This window comes from Nothobranchius furzeri, chromosome 2 (assembly GCF_043380555.1).
Source record: "Nothobranchius furzeri strain GRZ-AD chromosome 2, NfurGRZ-RIMD1, whole genome shotgun sequence".
NCBI lineage: Eukaryota > Metazoa > Chordata > Actinopteri > Cyprinodontiformes > Nothobranchiidae > Nothobranchius > Nothobranchius furzeri.
This window is the reverse complement of record NC_091742.1, coordinates 27,459,731-27,479,054: the sequence shown is the minus strand read 5'-3', so window position 1 is coordinate 27,479,054 and position 19,324 is coordinate 27,459,731. Positions and strand designations below refer to the sequence as shown.

Here is a 19,324-nt window from a genome sequence, read left to right as displayed (position 1 = left end):
AAGTGTTCTGTCACAAGAAGACAATTGGTGAGGAAATTTATAATCATTAAGTATTTCATATTTTCTGCAAATCTTTGAAAGTTTTTTCATTTGTTTCTGAAAAATGTCTTAGGACATTATAGATTGCCTCTTGCAATGCATTAATTGATTTTGGAGATGGAACCAAGGGTCTTATTATGCTCTTCGTAATACTGTATCGAATGAGAACGGATGCTGACATTCACAAATCAAACTTCCAGTCTTGCAAATATCCACTTTGTTTAATGCAAGTGATGGTCTCTACACAAGAATTTTGCCCTTTGCAAATGGTTGCTAGTATTTCACTGATTGATATTTTGACCATTGTGGGATTGCTGCGGGAATGGTTCCAAGTCCTCAATTTATGGATCTATGAACAAGCACATTGCAGTCCAGTCATATTTAGTATTCTTTCCACTATACTCTCAAAGTTCTAGGGTTTCATGGTGTAATGGTCAGCACTCTGGACTTTGAATCCAGCGATCTGAGTTCAAATCTCAGTGAAACCTTTGCCTGTTTTGATATCTAGGACAATCAATGATGTCCAAGATTTCTCTTTGAAATTTTCATTGAAGGAATCATGAAATGTATTACTTGATTTGAAATGATGAAATGAGAAATTGTCTTTTTTCAAAACTGTAACCAATCCAAAGTGTTTCTCCCACCCATTGACTTTGCTGAAACCCGGGATTTAACCAGGGACCTTTAGATCTAAAGTCTAACGCTCTCCCAACTGAGCTATTCCAGCTGACAAAACTATTCATTCACCCAAAAATGCCAAGTGACTATATTGGATCCAACAGCATTCCACACTTAGTTGAGTTTCTCAATTGATTGCCTCCAAGTCTGTGATGGTGGGAAATGATCAAAAAGCTCATCTACATATGAAGGAACTGTACCTGGACATTGATCAAAAGGCGAAGTTGGATCTTATACGTTATCTGCTCAGACTCAGTAAAATCTTAACTTTTCTTTCAATATCTGCCAATGTGTGTTGCATTCTCATGCCTCCTACAGTCATGGAAAAACCGATTCTGTTGCATGTCATTCAATACAAGCTATGCTCTAACAATTATATACCAAGTTGCCACAAATCTTTGGTTTCTCACAAATAAAATCATTGTGAGAATCGTGACAAAAAGGTTAAAATACAGCGTGTCATCGGGTCCATGGTGTAATGGTTAGCACTCTGGACTCTGAATCCAGCGATCTGAGTTCAAGTCTCAGTGGAACCAAATTGGTTAAATGCTTCTCAAGTGTTCTGTCACAAGAAGACAATTGGTGAGGAAATTTATAATCATTAAGTATTAGATATTTTCTGCAAATCTTTGAAAGTTTTTTCATTTGTTTCTGAAAAATGTCTTAGGACATTATAGATTGCCTCTTGCAATGCATTAATTGATTTTGGAGATGGAACCAAGGGTCTTATTATGCTCTTCGTAATACTGTATCGAATGAGAACGGATGCTGACATTCACAAATCAAACTTCCGGTCTTGCAAATATCCACTTTGTTTAATGCAAGTGATGGTCTCTACACAAGAATTTTGCCCTTTGCAAATGGTTGCTAGTATTTCACTGATTGATATTTTGACCATTGTGGGATTGCTGCGGGAATGGTTCCAAGTCCTCAATTTATGGATCTATGAACAAGCACATTGCAGTCCAGTCATATTTAGTATTCTTTCCACTATACTTTCAAAGTTCTAGGGTTTCATGGTGTAATGGTCAGTACTCTGGACTTTGAATCCAGCGATCTGAGTTCAAATCTCAGTGAAACCTTTGCCTGTTTTGATATCTAGGACAATCAATGATGTCCAAGATTTCTCTTTGAAATTTTCATTGAAGGAATCATGAAATGTATTACTTGATTTGAAATGAGAAATTGTCTTTTTTCAAAACTGTAACCAATCCAAAGTGTTTCTCCCACCCATTGACTTTGCTGAAACCCCGGGATTGAACCAGGGACCTTTAGATCTTCAGTCTAACGCTCTCCCAACTGAGCTATCCCAGCTGACAAAACTAATCATTCACCCAAAAATGCCAAGTGACTTTACTGGATCCAACAGCATTCCACACTTGGCACAGGTAACAAACGTTTGTCAGTTGAGTTTTTCAATTGATTGCCTCCAAGTCTGTGATGGTGGGAAATGATCAAAAAGCTCATCTACATATGAAGGAACTGTACCTGGACATTGATCAAAAGGCGCAGTTGGATCTTATACGTTATCTGCTCAGACTCAGTAAAATCTTGACTTTTATTTCAATATCTACCAATGTGTGCTGCATTCTCATGCCTCCTACAGTCATGGAAAAACCGATTCTGTTGCATGTCATTCAATACAAGCTATGCTCTAACAATTATATACTGTGTTGCCACAAATCTTTGGTTTTCTCACAAATAAAATCATTGTGAGAATCGTGTCAAAAAGGTTAAAGTACAGCGGGTCTTCGGTTCCATGGTGTAATGGTTAGCACTCTGGACTCTGAATCCAGCGATCTGAGTTCAAGTCTCAGTGGAACCAAATTGGTTAAATGCTTCTCAAGTGTTCTGTCACAAGAAGACAATTGGTGAGGAAATTTATAATCATTAAGTATTTCATATTTTCTGCAAATCTTTGAAAGTTTTTTCATTTGTTTCTGAAAAATGTCTTAGGACATTATTGATTGCCTCTTGCAATGCATTAATTGATTTTGGAGATGGAACCAAGGGTCTTATTATGCTCTTCGTAATACTGTATCGAATGAGAACGGATGCTGACATCCACAAATCAAACTTCCAATCTTGCAAATATCCACTTTGTTTAATGCAAGTGATGGTGCTCTACACAAGAATTTTGCCCTTTGCAAATGGTTGCTAGTATTTCACTGATTGATAGTTTGACCATTGTGGGATTGCTGCGGGAATGGTTCCAAGTCCTCAATTTATGGATCTATGAACAAGCACATTGCAGTCCAGTCATATTTAGTATTCTTTCCACTATACTTTCAAAGTTCTAGGGTTTCATGGTGTAATGGTCAGCACTCTGGACTTTGAATCCAGCGATCTGAGTTCAAATCTCAGTGAAACCTTTGCCTGTTTTGATATCTAGGACAATCAATGGTGTACATGATTACTCTTTGAAATTTTCATTGAAGGAATCATGAAATTTATTACTTGATTTGAAATGATGAAATGAGAAATTGTCTTTTTTCAATATGCAAACCAATTCAAAGTGTTTCTCCCACTCATAGACTTTGCTGAAACCCAGGATTGAACCAGGGACCTTTAGATCTTCAGTCTAACGCTCTCCCAACTGAGCTATTCCAGCTGACAAAACTATTCATTCACCCAAAAATGCCAAGTGACTATACTGGATCCAACAGCTTTCCACACTTGGCACTGGTAACAAACGTTTGTCAGTTGAGTTTTTCAATTGATTGCCTCCGAGTCTGTGATGGTGGGAAATGATCAAAAAGCTCATCTACATATGAAGGAACTGTACCTGGACATTGATCAAAAGGCGCAGTTGGATCTTATACGTTATCTGCTCAGACTCAGTAAAATCTTAACTTTTCTTTCAATATCTACCAATGTGTGTTGCATTCTCATGCCTCCTAGTCATTGCAATCCAGTCATATTTAGTATTCTTTCCACTATGCACTGAAGCTTGAAGGGTTTCATGGTATAATGGTCAGCGATCTGAGTTCAAATCTCATTGAAATCTTTGCCTCTTTTGATATCTAGGACAATCAATGGTGTCCAAGATTTCTCATTGAAATTTTCATTGAAGGAATCATGGTATTTATTATATAGCACATAAATGTTAAAAAGCACTGGACCTAAAATTGAACACTGGAACACACCACATGAGATGCTGTGGCCCCCAGAGGAACAGGTATCCAAACTTACCATAAAAGTCTTGTCTGTGAGGTAGGAAGTTAACCATCTATGAACAGTACCAGAGAGTCCGATCTGTTTCAAACGAGTTAAAAGAATAGTGAGGTCTACTGTACCGAAGGCAGCACTTAGATTGAGTAGAACCAACACAGTCACCCTCCGTTTATCATAATTTACACTTAAATCATTCAAAATCTTCAGAAGGGCCATCTTGGTGCTGTGGTTCACCCTAAAACCAGACTGAAATTTCTCTAGGACATTATGAGTGTTGATAAAATCACTAAGTTGAATTAAAACAAGCTTTTCTAAAATTTTGCTTAACCCTCTGGAGGCAGGCGTTGCAAATGGCAAGTTGGATACCGGTTGGAATTTGTTTAAATCATTAAAATCTAAATCTAAATTGCTCTTCTTCAACAGCGGTCTCATCACCGCTCGTTTAAAAGTGGCAGGAAAGACCCCTGTCTGAAGGGAGCAATCCATCGAAGGTAAAATCTCATCTCTAAAAGAATCATAAAATTTTTTTAAAAAACCTAGTGGGAATAGGGTCCAGCGCTGACGTCGTTAGGTCCATTTTAGGGGGGCTTCAGCCCATCATTTTGAGTTTTTTTAGGGCTGGGACTTTAACGCGTTATTATGATTAATTAGAAAAAAACGACACGTTAAAAAATTTCACGCATTTAATCGCATCTTGCATTTCGAGCACGACGGAACCTTTGTCATTGCACGACTTCCTCGTAGACAGAATATCACTGACGCACACAACAATGCACAGTGCTAATGGCTACTAACGGAATAAAAACAGAAAGAAGTTGCCTTGCTTGGACTGATGTAGGATTTAGGAAACCCGTCCGCCTCTTTTCTTAACTTGAAAAAAACAAACGTCCAGACAACAACGGAGTCCGTGTCGCGGACATTTTTCAGAGATCTTCTCTGCTGCGGCTGCCCGATGTCACCGGAAACTTTACAAAAGTTGCGGTAAGCTATATTTTTAACATTTACCTAACATCTGTGCAGCGCTGAAAGCACCAGACAGAATAATTCTGTGCCCTAACAGTAGTTTATGAAAGTACTCAGACAAACGAGAGGCACCTGGCTGCCGCTGGGAGAACGCTCCGTGTTCTCACTACCCTGTAAACAATCACAAACAATGTGTCAAAGTTGAAAACAGAAGTTTAAGTTAAAACAGAAACACTCTGAAACTTTTCTGATGATTTTCTAAACAATGCTGTCGGGGTATTATGTTTCTGAGACGAGTCACTGTCTAAACATCACATGCATTACTATCATTAAGCAGCGAGGTGTTTTGAAGCTGTCATCAGCTAAGGGGCGGATGCTTTAGTGCATCAGGGGCAGCGAGGAACGAGAAAGTTGTGATCAGGCTGGAGATCACACCAGATTTGCTGCTGCAGGCGTGAATCTGCGGGTCTGCAGCATCCCCTTCTTAACGTGACATCAAAACTTCCCATTTAAGGAAGGTCCGCTCACCTGTTCGTCACATCATTATTTCCTCGCCATGATCTTTTATCTTCCCATCAACCTCCAGTCATCCAACTGGAACCAGTTAGTGTTCCTGATCATTCTCAGAATATGCCATGCCTGCTCTGGTGTTAAAAGTTAGTACATTTAAGTCCTAGATCATATTTGTGCCTGTTCTACTGTCATTTTGAAGGATTATTATTTATGTGATTTTACTACATTATGAGTAGAAATGCTAATAAAAACTCCCATTTATACAAATAAGTGAAACTGGAAAAATTAGAATCTGTTGCAAAGTCAAATTTATTTCAGTCATTCAACTAGACAGAGAGACTATTTAAAGGCTCGGGAACCCTTTGCAGGCATTTTCTATTTGTAATTATGAATTTTAGTTGATTTGGGTCTTGTTTCATATCACACAGTGACATTTGATTAATTAAAATGCATTTTTTTATTAAAAGCTTTAGTTTTACAGTAATAACTATGTCTAATGTTTAATTCTCTGTCTCATAATTTTAATTAAGTTTTGCTTTGAGAGCACATTTTCCTGAACGATTAAAATGCGATTAATTTAGATTAATTAATTACAAAGCCTCTAATTAATTAGATTAAAAATTGTAATCAAGTCCCAGCCCTAATTTTTATATATACTGTTATTTTGTCTTGTAATTGTTAATTACATACTCCTTTATTCCATATCATATCAGTGTTATTCATATATTAAAACTGTCAACTGCACACTCATTTGACAGAATAAAAGTTTGACAATTATTCATTTGTTCTTTGTCATATTTCAGTAACATTTATAATTAAGCAAGTTGTAATTAAACAAATTAAACAAATGACTGCAACATTTCCCCCTGTTAAGTGCAGTAGAATGAAATGAATAGCTTTATTTGGAAATATAACATACCTCATTTTTAATGGACTTATATAAAATCTTTCTTCAACATAGATCCCACTAATGAATTGATTAAGTGTTATTTTTTATAAAAAGAAGAGAGGAAATGCACAAAGGTAGGAAAGGAAAAGAAAGTGATAAAATAATAGGTTTTGTTAAATGTTCTTCAGATAATGAATTAATTGACAAAGTTTTTGTAGGGTGTGAAAAAAATGTTCAAGGTCAAGCTCCTGGGGCTAAGCCCCCCCTATATTTCAATCTTAGTGACATCCATGGGGTCCAGGACACATGTGGTGGGTCTCACTGAGGATAAAGCTTTATCAGACTCTCAGCTTCAACCAGAACAAAACTGTCCACTGATTCCTCGGGTAGACACACACTCTTCATGACACACTTGTCCCTTTTTATGGAAGCAGCACTAATATTTTTTTTCCTGGTTAAAGTGGAAAAATTTGAATATGGTGCAACAACAGGTAAGCGGAAACAAATCCACGAGACAGACTCATTCCATGCAAAGCCTTTATTTGTTATAACTGTGATGAATATGGCTTACAGCTGATGAAAACCCCACATTCAGCATCTCAAGACAATTAGAAAATTGTGAAAGGTTCACTATTCTTGACTCAAAGTGTCACACTCTCATCAGCTGATGAACCCAGAACACCTGCAGAGGGTTCCTGAGCCTTTAGATCAGGGGTGGGGAACCATGGTCCTCGAGGGCCGGTATCCTGCATGTCTTTGCTTCAACACTTCTGATACAGTGGTTGATTCACCTGTTCTGCAGCTCATCAGGCTCTGCTAAAGCCTGTTAATCACTTGCTGATTGAAATCAGGTGTGATGATGCAGGGTTGAAACTAAGGCCTAGTCCACACGTAGCCGGGTTTTTTTTTAAACGAATATCCGCCCCTCCAAAAACTTGCATCCACACCACCTGGTTTTAAAAAGAAACTGTCCACACGTACCCGGATAAATGCGTTGTTAAGGACATGCCAGACCTGTAGGTGGCAGTACTTCCCCCGTTCTTAACCTCGTCCTTCGTCTGTGGTCTTCCGCAAGGAGCAGTAATTCCGCTTGCAAAAACAAACAAGCAAAGAGCGCTTGGACAATTGATAAAGCGAGCGCAGCTCTGAGGGCATCCATGCTGTCGGCTAGTGTAAACACAGGTCGCACACGTGATGTCAGCATTTTTTTGTCGCGGAAAGTGACGTTGTGGACCTTAAAACTCCGGTTTTGTCTGTCCACACGCAGACACCCAAAACGGAGAAAACGCTGATCTTCACTTTGGCCGGAGTTTTTAAAAAGATCCGTTTTCGTGTGAAAAAACTCCGTTTTCGTGTGGATGACAGGCCAAAATGTAGAAGAATATCTACGTTTTGGCAGATCCCCGGCTACGTGTGGACAGGGCCTAAAATATGCATAGCGGCCCTCGATGGACCAGGGTTCCCAACCCCTGCTTTAGATGGTCTCTCAGTCTGAACTGAACCCTAACCCATAAATGGACTTTGGCAACATTTACTAATTTTCCAGTTTAACTGTAAATAAGCATGGGTGTGTTTTCCCTTAAAACGATGCATAATTCCTTATGAACATGTAGGCCAGCACCATTACAGGGAGATTGTCTGGTTGGGAGTGCAGATTCAGACCCAGATGTGAGGGCTTGGTGAATTAGATGGGTCCACAATAAAAGTGGACTTATTACTGTCAAAAGCTGCATAATCCTTTAAGTCTGCCAGGGTAAAATGATAGAAGTAGTTTATTACTGAACACTAAGATACCATCAAAAATAAAACTATTAAAATTTAAATAGACTAAAAATGGTGATTGTTACATTTGAGTTTTTCAATACAGAGCAAGAATTCTCATTTTCAAGCTAAATGAATAAAATGAATGTTAATAAACACGACTACAAAGAGCCGCTCTGTATTTGTTTTGGTAGATCTCTGAATAAAAGAATGATGAAAGTTAGTTTCAGCTGACAAACTGCTTCCCAGCACATTTAAGAGTTCAGGGACGGGTTATGCACACGTAGAAGTCTGAAGACAGGAAAAATGTTCATTTAAGTAGGTTCAAATAAAAGCTGACACCTTGCTTCAGAAGGCTCAGGGTGTCCCTGTGGGACAACTTTCAGTCCTATGCTGAGCACAGCGCTCTGAGATGTTTCTCCTCAGCTCATCGATGTCTCTTCTCAACCGGTTGACTTCAAGCAGCTTAAAGCTCAGCTCCTCTTCATCTTCCTCGCCTGCTTTACACTCGCTGTGGTCTGCTGAAACGCCGAACGCTGGACAGAGACAACACAAAGGCGTTATCACAGGTAGGTCATGCAGGGTATCTGCGAGTTTAAGGGAGCAAAATTTAAGACTTTTTGAGACCTTTTTTAAGGCCACTTTGACCAAATTTAAGCTATCTTTTAAAATTAAATTTAAGCTATAATTTCCAGCTGTTGCCTGGAACCGGTGCTAGCCACGTCGCAAACGTGGGATTAGCCATCCAGTTACTATTAAAATTGCACTTCCCCATGGCGCAAGCTCCCACTAGCTTAACCAGCTAATGCGCTCATCTAAAAATAGCCCCCTTTCACAACCAACTGAATGTGTACGGTTCCGCTTACGCCAACATCACACACAAAAAATGCTGAACACTCACTAGAAATTCAGGAAAACAAAAGAATCTTGTTTATTGGGTCTTTGGTAATTTAAGACCTTTGGAAACTGTATTTAAGGATTATTTGTCATTTTTAAGGATTTTTAAGGCCTTAAATTTAGAAAAGCAAATTTAAGACTTTTTAAGGACCCGCGGATACGTTGCTAATCTGCTACGCCTGCATCCAGAGGGTTAAATACGTGAGCAGTTGGGATTCACACACGGTGTGTGTGTGTGTGTGTGTGTGTGTGTGTGTGTGTGTGTGTGTGTGTGTGTGTGTGTGTGTGTGTGTGTGAACGTACACTCTATGCCGAGAAGCAGAGAGAGGCTGGGCTGCTTTCCCTGAGCTCTCTGAGACAGGATGCTGCAGAGACCCTGGAGGTCCAGCAGACACAGGGACATCTCCTTCAGCAGCCGGTCCACTTCTGAGACTCTCACTCCAGACGAGAGCGGTGCCAGCACGCTTTTACTCTGTTTCAAAGGATTAAAAATGTTTGTAATCCTTTAGTTATTCATTGTTTTCATCTTTCTTCCAGATGATGTTTTGAAAGGCAGCTATGAAGCAGAGTTGCACCGGTTTTGGCTTGAACATCTGATACCATTTAAAAAACAAACCATTACTAAAGAATGAATCATTTTTGTGTAACTGGAACATGCGGATTGTGTCAGATCTGTTACTGCTAGTGTAAGTTAGTGCTCAGCGATGGTGAGAAAATGGCAGAATTTTAATTGTTCCGTTTCACCAGTCACCCCAACTATGCTAAATGTGAGCCGATTCCGACCTCCTGCTGGTATTTTGGAGCTTCTCTACCACATAAACTACACATTGTTCTCACAAGAAGCGGCCCTTTTGTTCAGTCATCTGTCAGCAGTGTGTGTGAAGCGAATAACGAGTCAGTCATGGTGTTTTACTTCCTTTAATGAGTTGTTCAGAACTACAGTGGGTACAGAAGGTATTCAGACCCCTGTCAATCTTTACTCTTTGTCACGCAGCAGCCATTTGCTAAAATCAATTAAATTAATTTTTCCCCATTAATGTACACACAGCACCCCATACTGATAGAATTTTAGAAACGTCTGCAGATTTATTAAAAAGGAATAAATGAAATACCACACGGTCCTAATAAGTGTCCAGACCCTTTGGAGAAGGTCCTTGTCCAGGACATCCCTGCACTTAGCTGCATTCATCGTTCCCTCGATTGCAACCAGTCGTCCTGTCTTTGCAGCTGAAAAACGTCCCCACAGCATGATACTGCCACTGCCATACTTCACTGTGGGGACTGTATTGTACAAGTGATGAGCATGGTCTGGTTTTCTCCACACATACCGCTTAGAATAAAGGCCCAAAAGTTTTAACTTGGTCTCATCAGATCAGAGAATATTATTTCCTACCATCTCAGGGTCCTTCAGGTATTTTTTAGCAAACTCCATGAAGGCTTTTATGTGTCTTGCACTGAGGAGAGGCTTCAGACGGGCCACTCTGCCATACAGCCCTGACTGGTGGAGGGCTGAGGTGATGGTTGACTTTCTGTAACTTTCTCCCACCTCCCTGCTTGCCACTCAGCTTTAAGAGGTTTGATTGGGGGATTAAACCACCAGATAGTTCCCCGGAGCGGCCACTGCTGCAGTTCACCGCTCCCCACGGGGATGGGTCACATGCAGAGATGAATTTCACCAGTGTGTGATAATTTAATGGGACTTCACTTGAATTTAAATGGCTGCTTCTGTGGATAGGATCATGTTGCTTTGTTGATACTATGCGTGTTAAGTATTTTTATTAAATGTTCATGTTGGTTGGTCTGCAGAATCTTTCTTTGTGTGGGGTGACGAGCTCATGTGAAATTTGTAATGCCTGAGGTCATGAATCTCTGGAATGTGGTAACCCTAGGAGATGGGTCTCTGTACCTCTGTAACCCGAGAAGGCCCCGCCTTCTCCATCCTTTGCTGATTAAAGGTTGGTTTATGCTTGACGCGTCCGCGAGGTCCGCACGGCTCCGCGCGGAAAAGTTGCGTCATTTTGCTTCATTTTAACAACCACGCCTCCGCACGGCCCAGAATTTCCGCAACGCGCACCTTTGGAAATTTTCTAACCACGCAGACGGTCGGACGCGGAAAAACATGGCGGACTGGCAAGAACCAGTATGGCAGAGGTTCGTAAATACAGACGTTTGTATGATTCAGCTCTCAGAGATCACCGTGATCAACATGTTGTTAATAATTCTTGGAGAGAAATAGCTCGCACTGTCGGAAAAGACGAGGACGCTGTTAAAAATGCTGAAATGCCATGTTGTAAACAGTAATTTCTACTTCTACTACGGTGTAGTGTTGGATGCATGCCGTAGAGCTCCATGCTGCCCCCTACAGTTTGGGAGAATATTGGCTCACCGCAGAGACAAGCCGCATGAACCATAAACGCTGCAAGTTGTGAAGCGCGTTCCATCCGCGAGCCGCATCACCAAGCGGAAAGTTAACGCGTCAAGCATAAACCAAGCTTAAAGCCACTGGAAACTCTGAAGAAAGTGGGAGTCGCATGGCATCTAGCTCTGGAGAGGGTTAGTGTCATTGGTGGTCTCCCCCTCATTTGGAATTCAGTGTAAAATGTCTCCCTTTCGTGATGTGTGTTCATTTCAGGTTCCAGGGTTATGGAGAAGTAAAAATTACCCAACAATGGGTTTTTCTCAAAATGTGTATTTAGCTTTTTTCCAGTCCTTTTATTTAGCGTCATGGTTGAGGTAGAAAATGTGGACACAAACATTAAGACTGGTAATTTGGCGTCCTCTAGTGGTGATATATGGTGAGCGTCTAACGTCTAACAAACGGCATAACTGCGCCCAACCAAAAAAACCTTCACCTGCTGCCACTGGTCTATGTTTGCATGCACCACTGTATAACAGCACGCTAACAGCAAGACGGTAAACAACCACACGTCCTGTAATGCCGGAGGCGTGTTACCGTAACAAGTGTAGTAAGTGCTCACTGCCATAAAAATCCTGAGTGCTAACACCAGATATAAATATGTATTTTTTTTACTTATCAACTTCCTGTAAATGACTCGTCTTTTGGTTTACTCGACAGTTTTTCTTTATTTCTGACAAAGACCTCTCATCCCGACGGCGTTTACGACCTCTGCAAAGTGTTTGGTTCTCTTCCACATCTGCAGCCAGGGCCTTGATCTCTGTCAATACATTATGTTTTTGGGAGAACACAGGGATTCCCCTCATGAGGGTGTCTCTGTATGTAACGGACTGTGAACAGGTGGGATTTATCATCACTCGATTGCGGAGGAATGTGTTTACGAGAGACCACTCCATGTTTTATAGATCGGGATGTTGGCCGTTCGTATGAAAATTCTAAATTTCATTTGTAGGAAGGAATTTAGGACAGTTCCTACAAACGTTTGATAAATGAGGGCCCTTAACTTGATCTCATTCGAGCATCTAGGGGATGTTCTGAAGGAATCTATGGAGGATCTGCTGCTAATGGATCCAGATCTTCAGAAGTTTAGAAGAGACATGACATCTGCAGGGATGGTCATGGTGTTATCGTGTTAGCGTACAGTTAGGGGACCCTACCGTTAGCCGTGAGGTCAGTCTGTCGATCTCTTCTCTCTGAAGCCTCAGCAGCTGCAGGGACACGTGAACAACATGATTTAAATGTTCTGACAGGATGTGTTTGTGCAGTTTGTTTGGCTGTGGAACACCAACCCTGCTGCTGTGATCCTGCTGCTGCAGGAGTTGAGAGTTCTCCACCTCCAGCCGCTTTAAGTCTTGCACAGGCAGCCTGACGCCATCATCCAGACAATGCTGCACCTTCTCCTGCAGGCTGCGGCAACAGAAAGAGAACCACATCATCAGCACACAAGCTGCTTTACTTCAGTACTTTAAACTACAATGCGTCAGTCGGCCTTCATCTCCACACAAGAGATGGACCTTCAGAGTCCAGTTTGAAAGCTAGAGACTGAGCAGAACGTTTAACATCACCATGTCCAACACTGTGGTGTTGTGTTTTTGTATCAGACATAGATCGACCCTCAGTCCAGGGTCTACTGCAGCATGTTTTTATTCTAGGAGCCCGAGCAGCGGGGGTGAGACTCTGGAGCAACCAGGGACCGACTGTCACTGATGTGCTTTCGGCCTGGCTCAGAACACTTGGAGCCCCATTGAAGCAGGTATCTAAAGGTTGGCAGCAAACATGGATCTGTTACTGATGGAAATAGCTGGAGGTTGCTCCGAGACGAGTCGAGCTGTGCTAAGTAGGTTCGGGTGGAAATGGCCCGTAGTGCCCGCATGTCCTCGTACTCCATTTGGAAAGACGTGTTGTTTCATTCCCAGTTCTACATGCTGTTGGTCATGGGTGGACTTACAGCCACGTTAGCTCCTTTAATCACCTAGCTACCTGTGAACAGATGCGATCATCTCCTTCTCCCTCCTGGCCTGCAGGTCAATAATGAGGTCCTTCTTTCTCAGCAGCGCACACTCATCCTCGATGCGTTTCTGTAGCCGAGACACCGTTTTCTCCAGATCCTGGGCTTTCTGCCGTGACTCCTCCTGCTGAACACACCAACACAGACACAGAGCTGAAGAGAATATTTTCATTTTTCTCAATGTTCTCAATTTTAGGTCCTCTTTGTTTACCGTCTATGGTTCCACTTGGCTTTATTTATAGAAAACTTTTTTTTCATTGCTATGCTGACGATACGCGTCTGTATGTCCCTCTGAACCCGGGAAACTCAGACTCAGTTAACCTAATCAAAGCATGTCTCCATGAAAATGCTGGATAGCAAACAGTAACCTCCGGTTAAATGATAAGACAGGAGATATTACTTTTGGTCCACCGAGAGTCAAACGGTTTGCCAGCCACTTGGGAACGCTGTCGGTACGTGTCTGTAAACTCGCGGAGAACCTTTTGTTAATCTTTGTCTCAAATCTAATCTTTGAAATAGTAATAAACTCTAGTTAAATCTAATTTTTTTTCATTTTAACAGGGAAGCCATGCCTTTGGCTCCATAACTGGAAAGCCGTTCCTCCAGTTCTCATGTCCTCCAGGCTCGATTATTGCTAATCCTTGTATTTTGGTCTGCCTTGGTGTGCTCTGATGCATCTACAGCTGGTGCAAAAAGCTGCAGCAAGACTCATAACAGTAACAAAGAAGAGAGACTTATCAGCCCCATCTTTGTATCTCGGCACTGGCTTCCAGTTAAATTTCCCATTTTTAAAGCTCTTAATGGATCGGCCCCCAGTGCATTTTCTTTCTACCAGTTCTGCCTTTCCCGGGATCCGCTCGTTATTATTTTCTTATTCATTTTCACTTTACCTTTCCTCCCATTTTTTCCCCAATCACAATTTTACTTTTCCCAATTATTCACAGTACCAAGCCAAAACATTGGACACACCTTCTCATTCAATGTGTTTTCATTATTTTCGGGACCACGGCCATTTACAAAGGAGCCAACAAGTGCTAAACTCCTCCGCCATTTCATTTTCTTGAAGCTCATCAAGAGACTGCCAAGAGTGTGCAAAGCAGTAATCAGAGCAAAGGGTGGCTTTTTTTGGGAAGAAACTAGAATATAAAACATGTTTTCAGCTATTTCACCGTTTTGGTTGAGTACATAACTCTACATGTGTTCATTCATAGTTTTGATGCCTTCAGTGAGAATCTCCCAATGGTCCTGAAAATGGTCATGAAGACAAATGGTAAATGGTAAATGGCCTGTATTTGATATAGCGCCTTCTAGAGTCCTGGAACCCCCCAAGGCGCTTTACAACACAACCAGTCATTCACCCATTCACACACACATTCACACACTGGTGGGGATGAGCTACATTGTAGCCACAGCTGCCCTGGGGCACACTGACAGAGGCGAGGCTGCCGAGCACTGGCGCCACCGGTCCCTCCGACCACCACCAGCAGGCAATGTGGGTTAAGTGCCTTGCCCAAGGACACAACGACAGCGACAGACTGAGCGGGTCTCGAACCTGCGACCTTCCGATTGCGAGGCCAGCACTTAACTCCTGTGCCACCGTCGCCCCAAAGACAACACGTTGAATGAGAAGGGCATTTTGTACGTGTTGGTCCTCTTGTCTGCACTCCTCTTCTTCTGCTACTATGGTTGCTCTGTGGTAAAGCGTCCTGATTACTGAAATTTTATGTATGGTAGGATGTTCTGATGTCCATAATACATATTAGTCTGTGTGTGTTGGTTTTCTGTATGCGTTCATGGTCAGGGTTCCATCTTTCTGTCCGGTTATTTTCACATCCATGAACGTTATAGTGCCTTCTTCTTCCTTGTATGCGTCTTTTATGTGGTTGGTGCCATCGATATCGTCCTCGGCTGCCCACAGATAAAAGGAAGTGACGCCAGCAAGATCCGGTGGCTGCTCTGATGAAGGCACCGGTGAACGTCAAAGTAGGTCAGCAAAGGTAACAACAAACCCTTGACACTTTGTGTACAACCAAGAACTAAAGAAATTGGATAACCAACACAGTACAAATGTGACAAAGAAGCTAATGCAGGAGATAGATGTAGGAGACTATTTTCATGTTCAGCCTACATGAAAATACATTTTAAAAATGGTTTTTCAGTCAACCACATATTTAATACAGAAATCAAGCACTTTCCATACTTGAAAACACTGAAATGGAAGAATTTAAGAATTTCAAGCACCCGTACGATCCCTGAAGCAATCTAAAATCATCCAACTTAGACTGTGGTTGCATGAAAACCATCAAAGGCACGAACATATTTACTGCCTGTGGGTCGTTCAAACTCAGAATGATGATGAGCTCTAAGGGGGTGGGGCTACATCACTTGTGTATGTGTGTGTACCTGCTGGAACTGGACCTGGACCTCCTCTAAAGAGGGCATGTCGGAGAGGTATTTCTCCAGCGTCTCGATGCGCTGCCGTTTGTCCTGGTTCTGTTCACACTCTCTCTGACACTTCTTCTTCAGGCTGGTGATGTAACGATCTCTTGTTTTTATCTGTCCACAAAGAAAAAAACAGTCAGACACGAAGATGAAGAGTTCTCCTCCTCCTCCTGAAGGTGGGCGGAGCTCCATGTAACCAGTCTTACCTTCTCCTCCAGTTTTCGGATGTCCTCTGTGTACTTTTGGGTTATTTGGTTGAAGAACTTGTTCAGATAGAGGACTTCAAGTTCAGCCACTAATAATTTTCTACCAAAATCTTCACCGTAGCACAAACTGTCTGACGGCTGTCGGCATGGTCTTCTGAGTGCCGACTCCTGAAAGACAACCAGTGTTTATTCTGTAACTTCAGGCACCAACAGGCTAAAGTTCTAATCCTGGTTCTTTCCTGAAGCTCACCTCTATGTTCAGGATCAGGGAGTCCTCAAACAAACCTCTCTGGCTCTGCAGGACTTGCTTAACTCGCAGCTCGTTCTCTCTGATCCGAGCGTGAAGCTGCAAAATCTGCAGCTTTTGTCTAAAATATGTAAACAGAGGAGGAGAAAAAACGAGTTTTATATAGTGCCTCTCAAGATAACATAAAATAAAAATAAATTGCTTTAAAAGATCATAACAAAAATAGGAGAAAAAAATGAAACTTTTAGACAAACAATATGAATAAAGAAAAAGGTAAAGAAAGGATCTGGACAAGTGGGGGAGTAGAGGGAGGTGCCTCTATCTAAAAGGCTAGGTTATCCAGTAGGGATGTAAGAAAATATCGATGTGGCAATATATTGTGATATATTTTCTTTTTCTTGTGATGTTACATCGATATTCAAAAGCCATATATCTAATTCTGGAAGAATTTAATTACAAACATTGGTGTATTTTCTTTTCGTGCAATTCAAACGCTGACCGCTAGATGGCACCAGTGTGCAATGGGTTTTGTATCCACCATTGAAATGTAAATCTCTCAATTATGGTTCAGACACCTCATGTTAAACATGTTAAGTATCAGTTTGGACTGTTTATTGAATTTTCCTACAATAAATTCAATTTAAAAATGCTACTATTGTCTCATATCATGACATATTGCATCGTCTCCCCTACATGGACGTAGTTTTCAAGTTAGAAGTGGGGTGGGGACACAACCGGCATGAGGACCGGGGGGGGGATCTTTACAGTAAGAATATAAAAATATGTCTATATGTGTGTGTGTGTATATATATTCATATAGGTTCAACACAAGCAGTTGTTCTCCGCTTGGTCCTAGAGCTCAACCAGTGTATGTATTATAGCATAATATTGTTTTTGGACAGTAAAAAGTGCAGGGGACAAAATTTTACTTTGAAAAAAGTGTGTGTGTGGGGGGGGGTGGGGGGTGGGGGGGGGTGGCATGTCCCCCCGTTCCCCCAAGAACTAGGTCCATGCTCCCCTGTATCGTAATACCTATCGTATCACCATAATTTCACCAATACACATCCTTATTATCCAGAGTTATCTCTGTAGTTATGCTGCTATAGGCTTAGACTGCTGGAGGACACACTGACCACTTTTCACACTCGACTACTTTCTTCTACAATCTGCTCTTTAACTGTATTATTTCCTGCTATTTCAGCTGTTAACTTTATTTTCTCCCCAGAAGAAGCTACAACGATGTTCTGCTGAGCTGTGGTGGCCTCATGGAGGGGGCCATCGTCTAGCACACTGCTGCTAACCACTTAAACATTCTCCCTCTCCTCATAATAACATTTTACTCTCTTTGACGTTGGGTGTGCTACTACTAGTTTATACATTGAACTAATTATAGATTTTTTAGGATAAATACAATAAAGAGAGAAAGAAATAGAATCTCTACTAAGAAATTGCAGCAAAAGAAACACTAATTTGTGTGTGTGTGTGTGTGTGTGTGTGTGTGTGTGTGTGTGTGTGTGTGTGTGTGTGTGTGTACCTGTTAATCTCCAGTTCTCTCTGCCTCAGCAGTCCCTCCTTGACCTTCACCAGGATGCTAACAGGAAGTGAGATCTGCTGACACAGGGGTTGAGTCTGTTACACCTGCGGCTGCAGCATCACATCATTAAACGTGGCGAACATCTACAGATGAACAAACACAGCTCAGGTGGACTCTGTTAGTTCTAAAATCAGGTCGGCTCTCCACACCGACCCGAGGGCTTTAGGAGGCTGTTAAATGCTGCTTTGGTTTCCCTCCTTCATTCGGTGCACGTCTTCTCACTAATTAAAATAATAAACATCAATATTTGTGGTTTGTGGGTCAGAGCAGTTCTTCCTTACATTCCTAGACTGGATGTAAGAGAGAAAAAACAGAACAAGGTCCTTGCACGCTGTAGATTTGCATCAGTTTGGGTTTGTAGTGACGCTCAAATACTTTCATTGCAACAATAATCTGTTGGAATAATAAAAAAAACATCAATGCCAACCGTTTTCTACCATGAGGTTGAGACCGTCCCTCTGATCAGAAAATAGAAAACAAATCACCTGATAAAAAAGATATAAAAATCATTAGAGATCACCGTTTATTTGTGTTTAGATGCTTTTGTCCAAAGCGACTTGCAGGTTCAGAGTTATGAGACGAATTCCCAGAACACCAAATAGGAAAACATCTGAAAATATTCCAGAATACTGTAAACATGAAACACGTTATTGTTTATGTGTTCATGAGTGCTGCTGCTCTGATAAGTTGTGATTACATTTTTAGAAAGAGCTGCGGCTTGAATAATTAACTGTTTCTTTCAATTGCTTAAAGAGCAAGTAACGCCTAAATCAAACATTTTTTTGCTGATAAACTGTATAAATGGGTGTCTAATATTGCTGTAGACATGTGTAATCTTTTTTATTTGTTGCATTTTTTTTACATTTTATTAAAAAGTCACTTTTCCCCCGTGGGGGGATCTGGGCGGGGCCTTGGGGGTCGGGTCCTGACAGATATGCTGCCGGGGAGAAGGCAGGAACATGCAGCAGTGCCTGACTCGGGTTCGGGGGCCTCGGGTAGACCTCGGCTCCTCTGCTGTCCCATCACAGGGGAGGGGGAGGTCCAGGAGGGGGAGGACCCAACCTTACCTGGACATCCTGTGTCTTTTATAATCCAGAAGTTGTGCAAATGCAGGGATAGGCGTAGATATTCTGCTGGGGTGGGGCTGGGTTGGTGCTCTCGAACTCCGTGAGGCTATTTTTATTTTAGAAAAGCTACAAAAACAGCAGGTAAACAGTTTGATACCGTTTTCACGCGTCCTCACAGCAAATAGCTTGTAGAGTGCTAATGTTTTTAGCAGTTAGCTCAGAGTTGTAATATGGAACAGAGGAGGATGAGGATTAAACAGTTGGAGGATCTTTTTAAAATATATTTCAAACCAAACCAGACACAAACCATTAAACGAGTGATACAGTGTGTGTTGGCTTTTGTTGTGAATCAATAACCTAATTATCACCAAGCGCTTACAATGCACTACCGGACATGTTTGCTATGTTTGTTACCATACTGGGATTTAGT

The 19,324-nt window shown here is 41.5% G+C and overlaps 1 protein-coding gene, 1 long non-coding RNA gene and 7 other non-coding genes across 10 annotated transcripts in view; 6 read left to right on the top strand and 3 right to left on the bottom strand.

The window, feature by feature from the left end:
* Window positions 1–455: 455 nt before the first annotated feature.
* Window positions 456–527, top strand: trnaq-uug (transfer RNA glutamine (anticodon UUG)). Its single transcript has one exon. It is a non-coding gene; the product is annotated as a tRNA-Gln (tRNA).
* A 654-nt stretch (window positions 528–1,181) lies between these two features.
* trnaq-cug (transfer RNA glutamine (anticodon CUG)) lies at window positions 1,182–1,253 on the top strand. Its single transcript has one exon. It is a non-coding gene; the product is annotated as a tRNA-Gln (tRNA).
* A 474-nt stretch (window positions 1,254–1,727) lies between these two features.
* trnaq-uug (transfer RNA glutamine (anticodon UUG)) lies at window positions 1,728–1,799 on the top strand. Its single transcript has one exon. It is a non-coding gene; the product is annotated as a tRNA-Gln (tRNA).
* A 158-nt stretch (window positions 1,800–1,957) lies between these two features.
* trnaf-gaa (transfer RNA phenylalanine (anticodon GAA)) lies at window positions 1,958–2,031 on the bottom strand. Its single transcript has one exon. It is a non-coding gene; the product is annotated as a tRNA-Phe (tRNA).
* A 439-nt stretch (window positions 2,032–2,470) lies between these two features.
* trnaq-cug (transfer RNA glutamine (anticodon CUG)) lies at window positions 2,471–2,542 on the top strand. Its single transcript has one exon. It is a non-coding gene; the product is annotated as a tRNA-Gln (tRNA).
* A 475-nt stretch (window positions 2,543–3,017) lies between these two features.
* On the top strand, window positions 3,018–3,089 carry trnaq-uug (transfer RNA glutamine (anticodon UUG)). Its single transcript has one exon. It is a non-coding gene; the product is annotated as a tRNA-Gln (tRNA).
* Window positions 3,090–3,255: 166 nt separating this feature from the next.
* Window positions 3,256–3,328, bottom strand: trnaf-gaa (transfer RNA phenylalanine (anticodon GAA)). Its single transcript has one exon. It is a non-coding gene; the product is annotated as a tRNA-Phe (tRNA).
* Window positions 3,329–8,172: 4,844 nt separating this feature from the next.
* cep85l (centrosomal protein 85, like) overlaps window positions 8,173–19,324 on the bottom strand; it is a 28,160-nt gene continuing 17,008 nt past the window's right edge. Inside the window, exons 4-12 of one of the 2 annotated variants that reach the window (XM_015948075.3) lie at window positions 17,768–17,841; window positions 16,237–16,354; window positions 15,987–16,154; window positions 15,742–15,894; window positions 13,311–13,465; window positions 12,620–12,737; window positions 12,488–12,538; window positions 9,218–9,386; window positions 8,173–8,553 (exon numbers count right to left, since the gene is read on the bottom strand). In XM_015948075.3, coding sequence (XP_015803561.1) covers window positions 8,375–8,553; window positions 9,218–9,386; window positions 12,488–12,538; window positions 12,620–12,737; window positions 13,311–13,465; window positions 15,742–15,894; window positions 15,987–16,154; window positions 16,237–16,354; window positions 17,768–17,841 — 1,185 coding nt within the window. In that variant the 3' untranslated portion in view covers window positions 8,173–8,374. The remainder of the gene's footprint in view (window positions 8,554–9,217; window positions 9,387–12,487; window positions 12,539–12,619; window positions 12,738–13,310; window positions 13,466–15,741; window positions 15,895–15,986; window positions 16,155–16,236; window positions 16,355–17,767; window positions 17,842–19,324) is intronic. The other variant, XM_015948076.3, reaches the window with a different exon arrangement.
* LOC139063491 (uncharacterized) lies at window positions 8,479–15,956 on the top strand. Its single transcript, XR_011516857.1, has 3 exons — window positions 8,479–8,586; window positions 15,257–15,335; window positions 15,907–15,956. It is a non-coding gene; the product is annotated as an uncharacterized lncRNA (long non-coding RNA).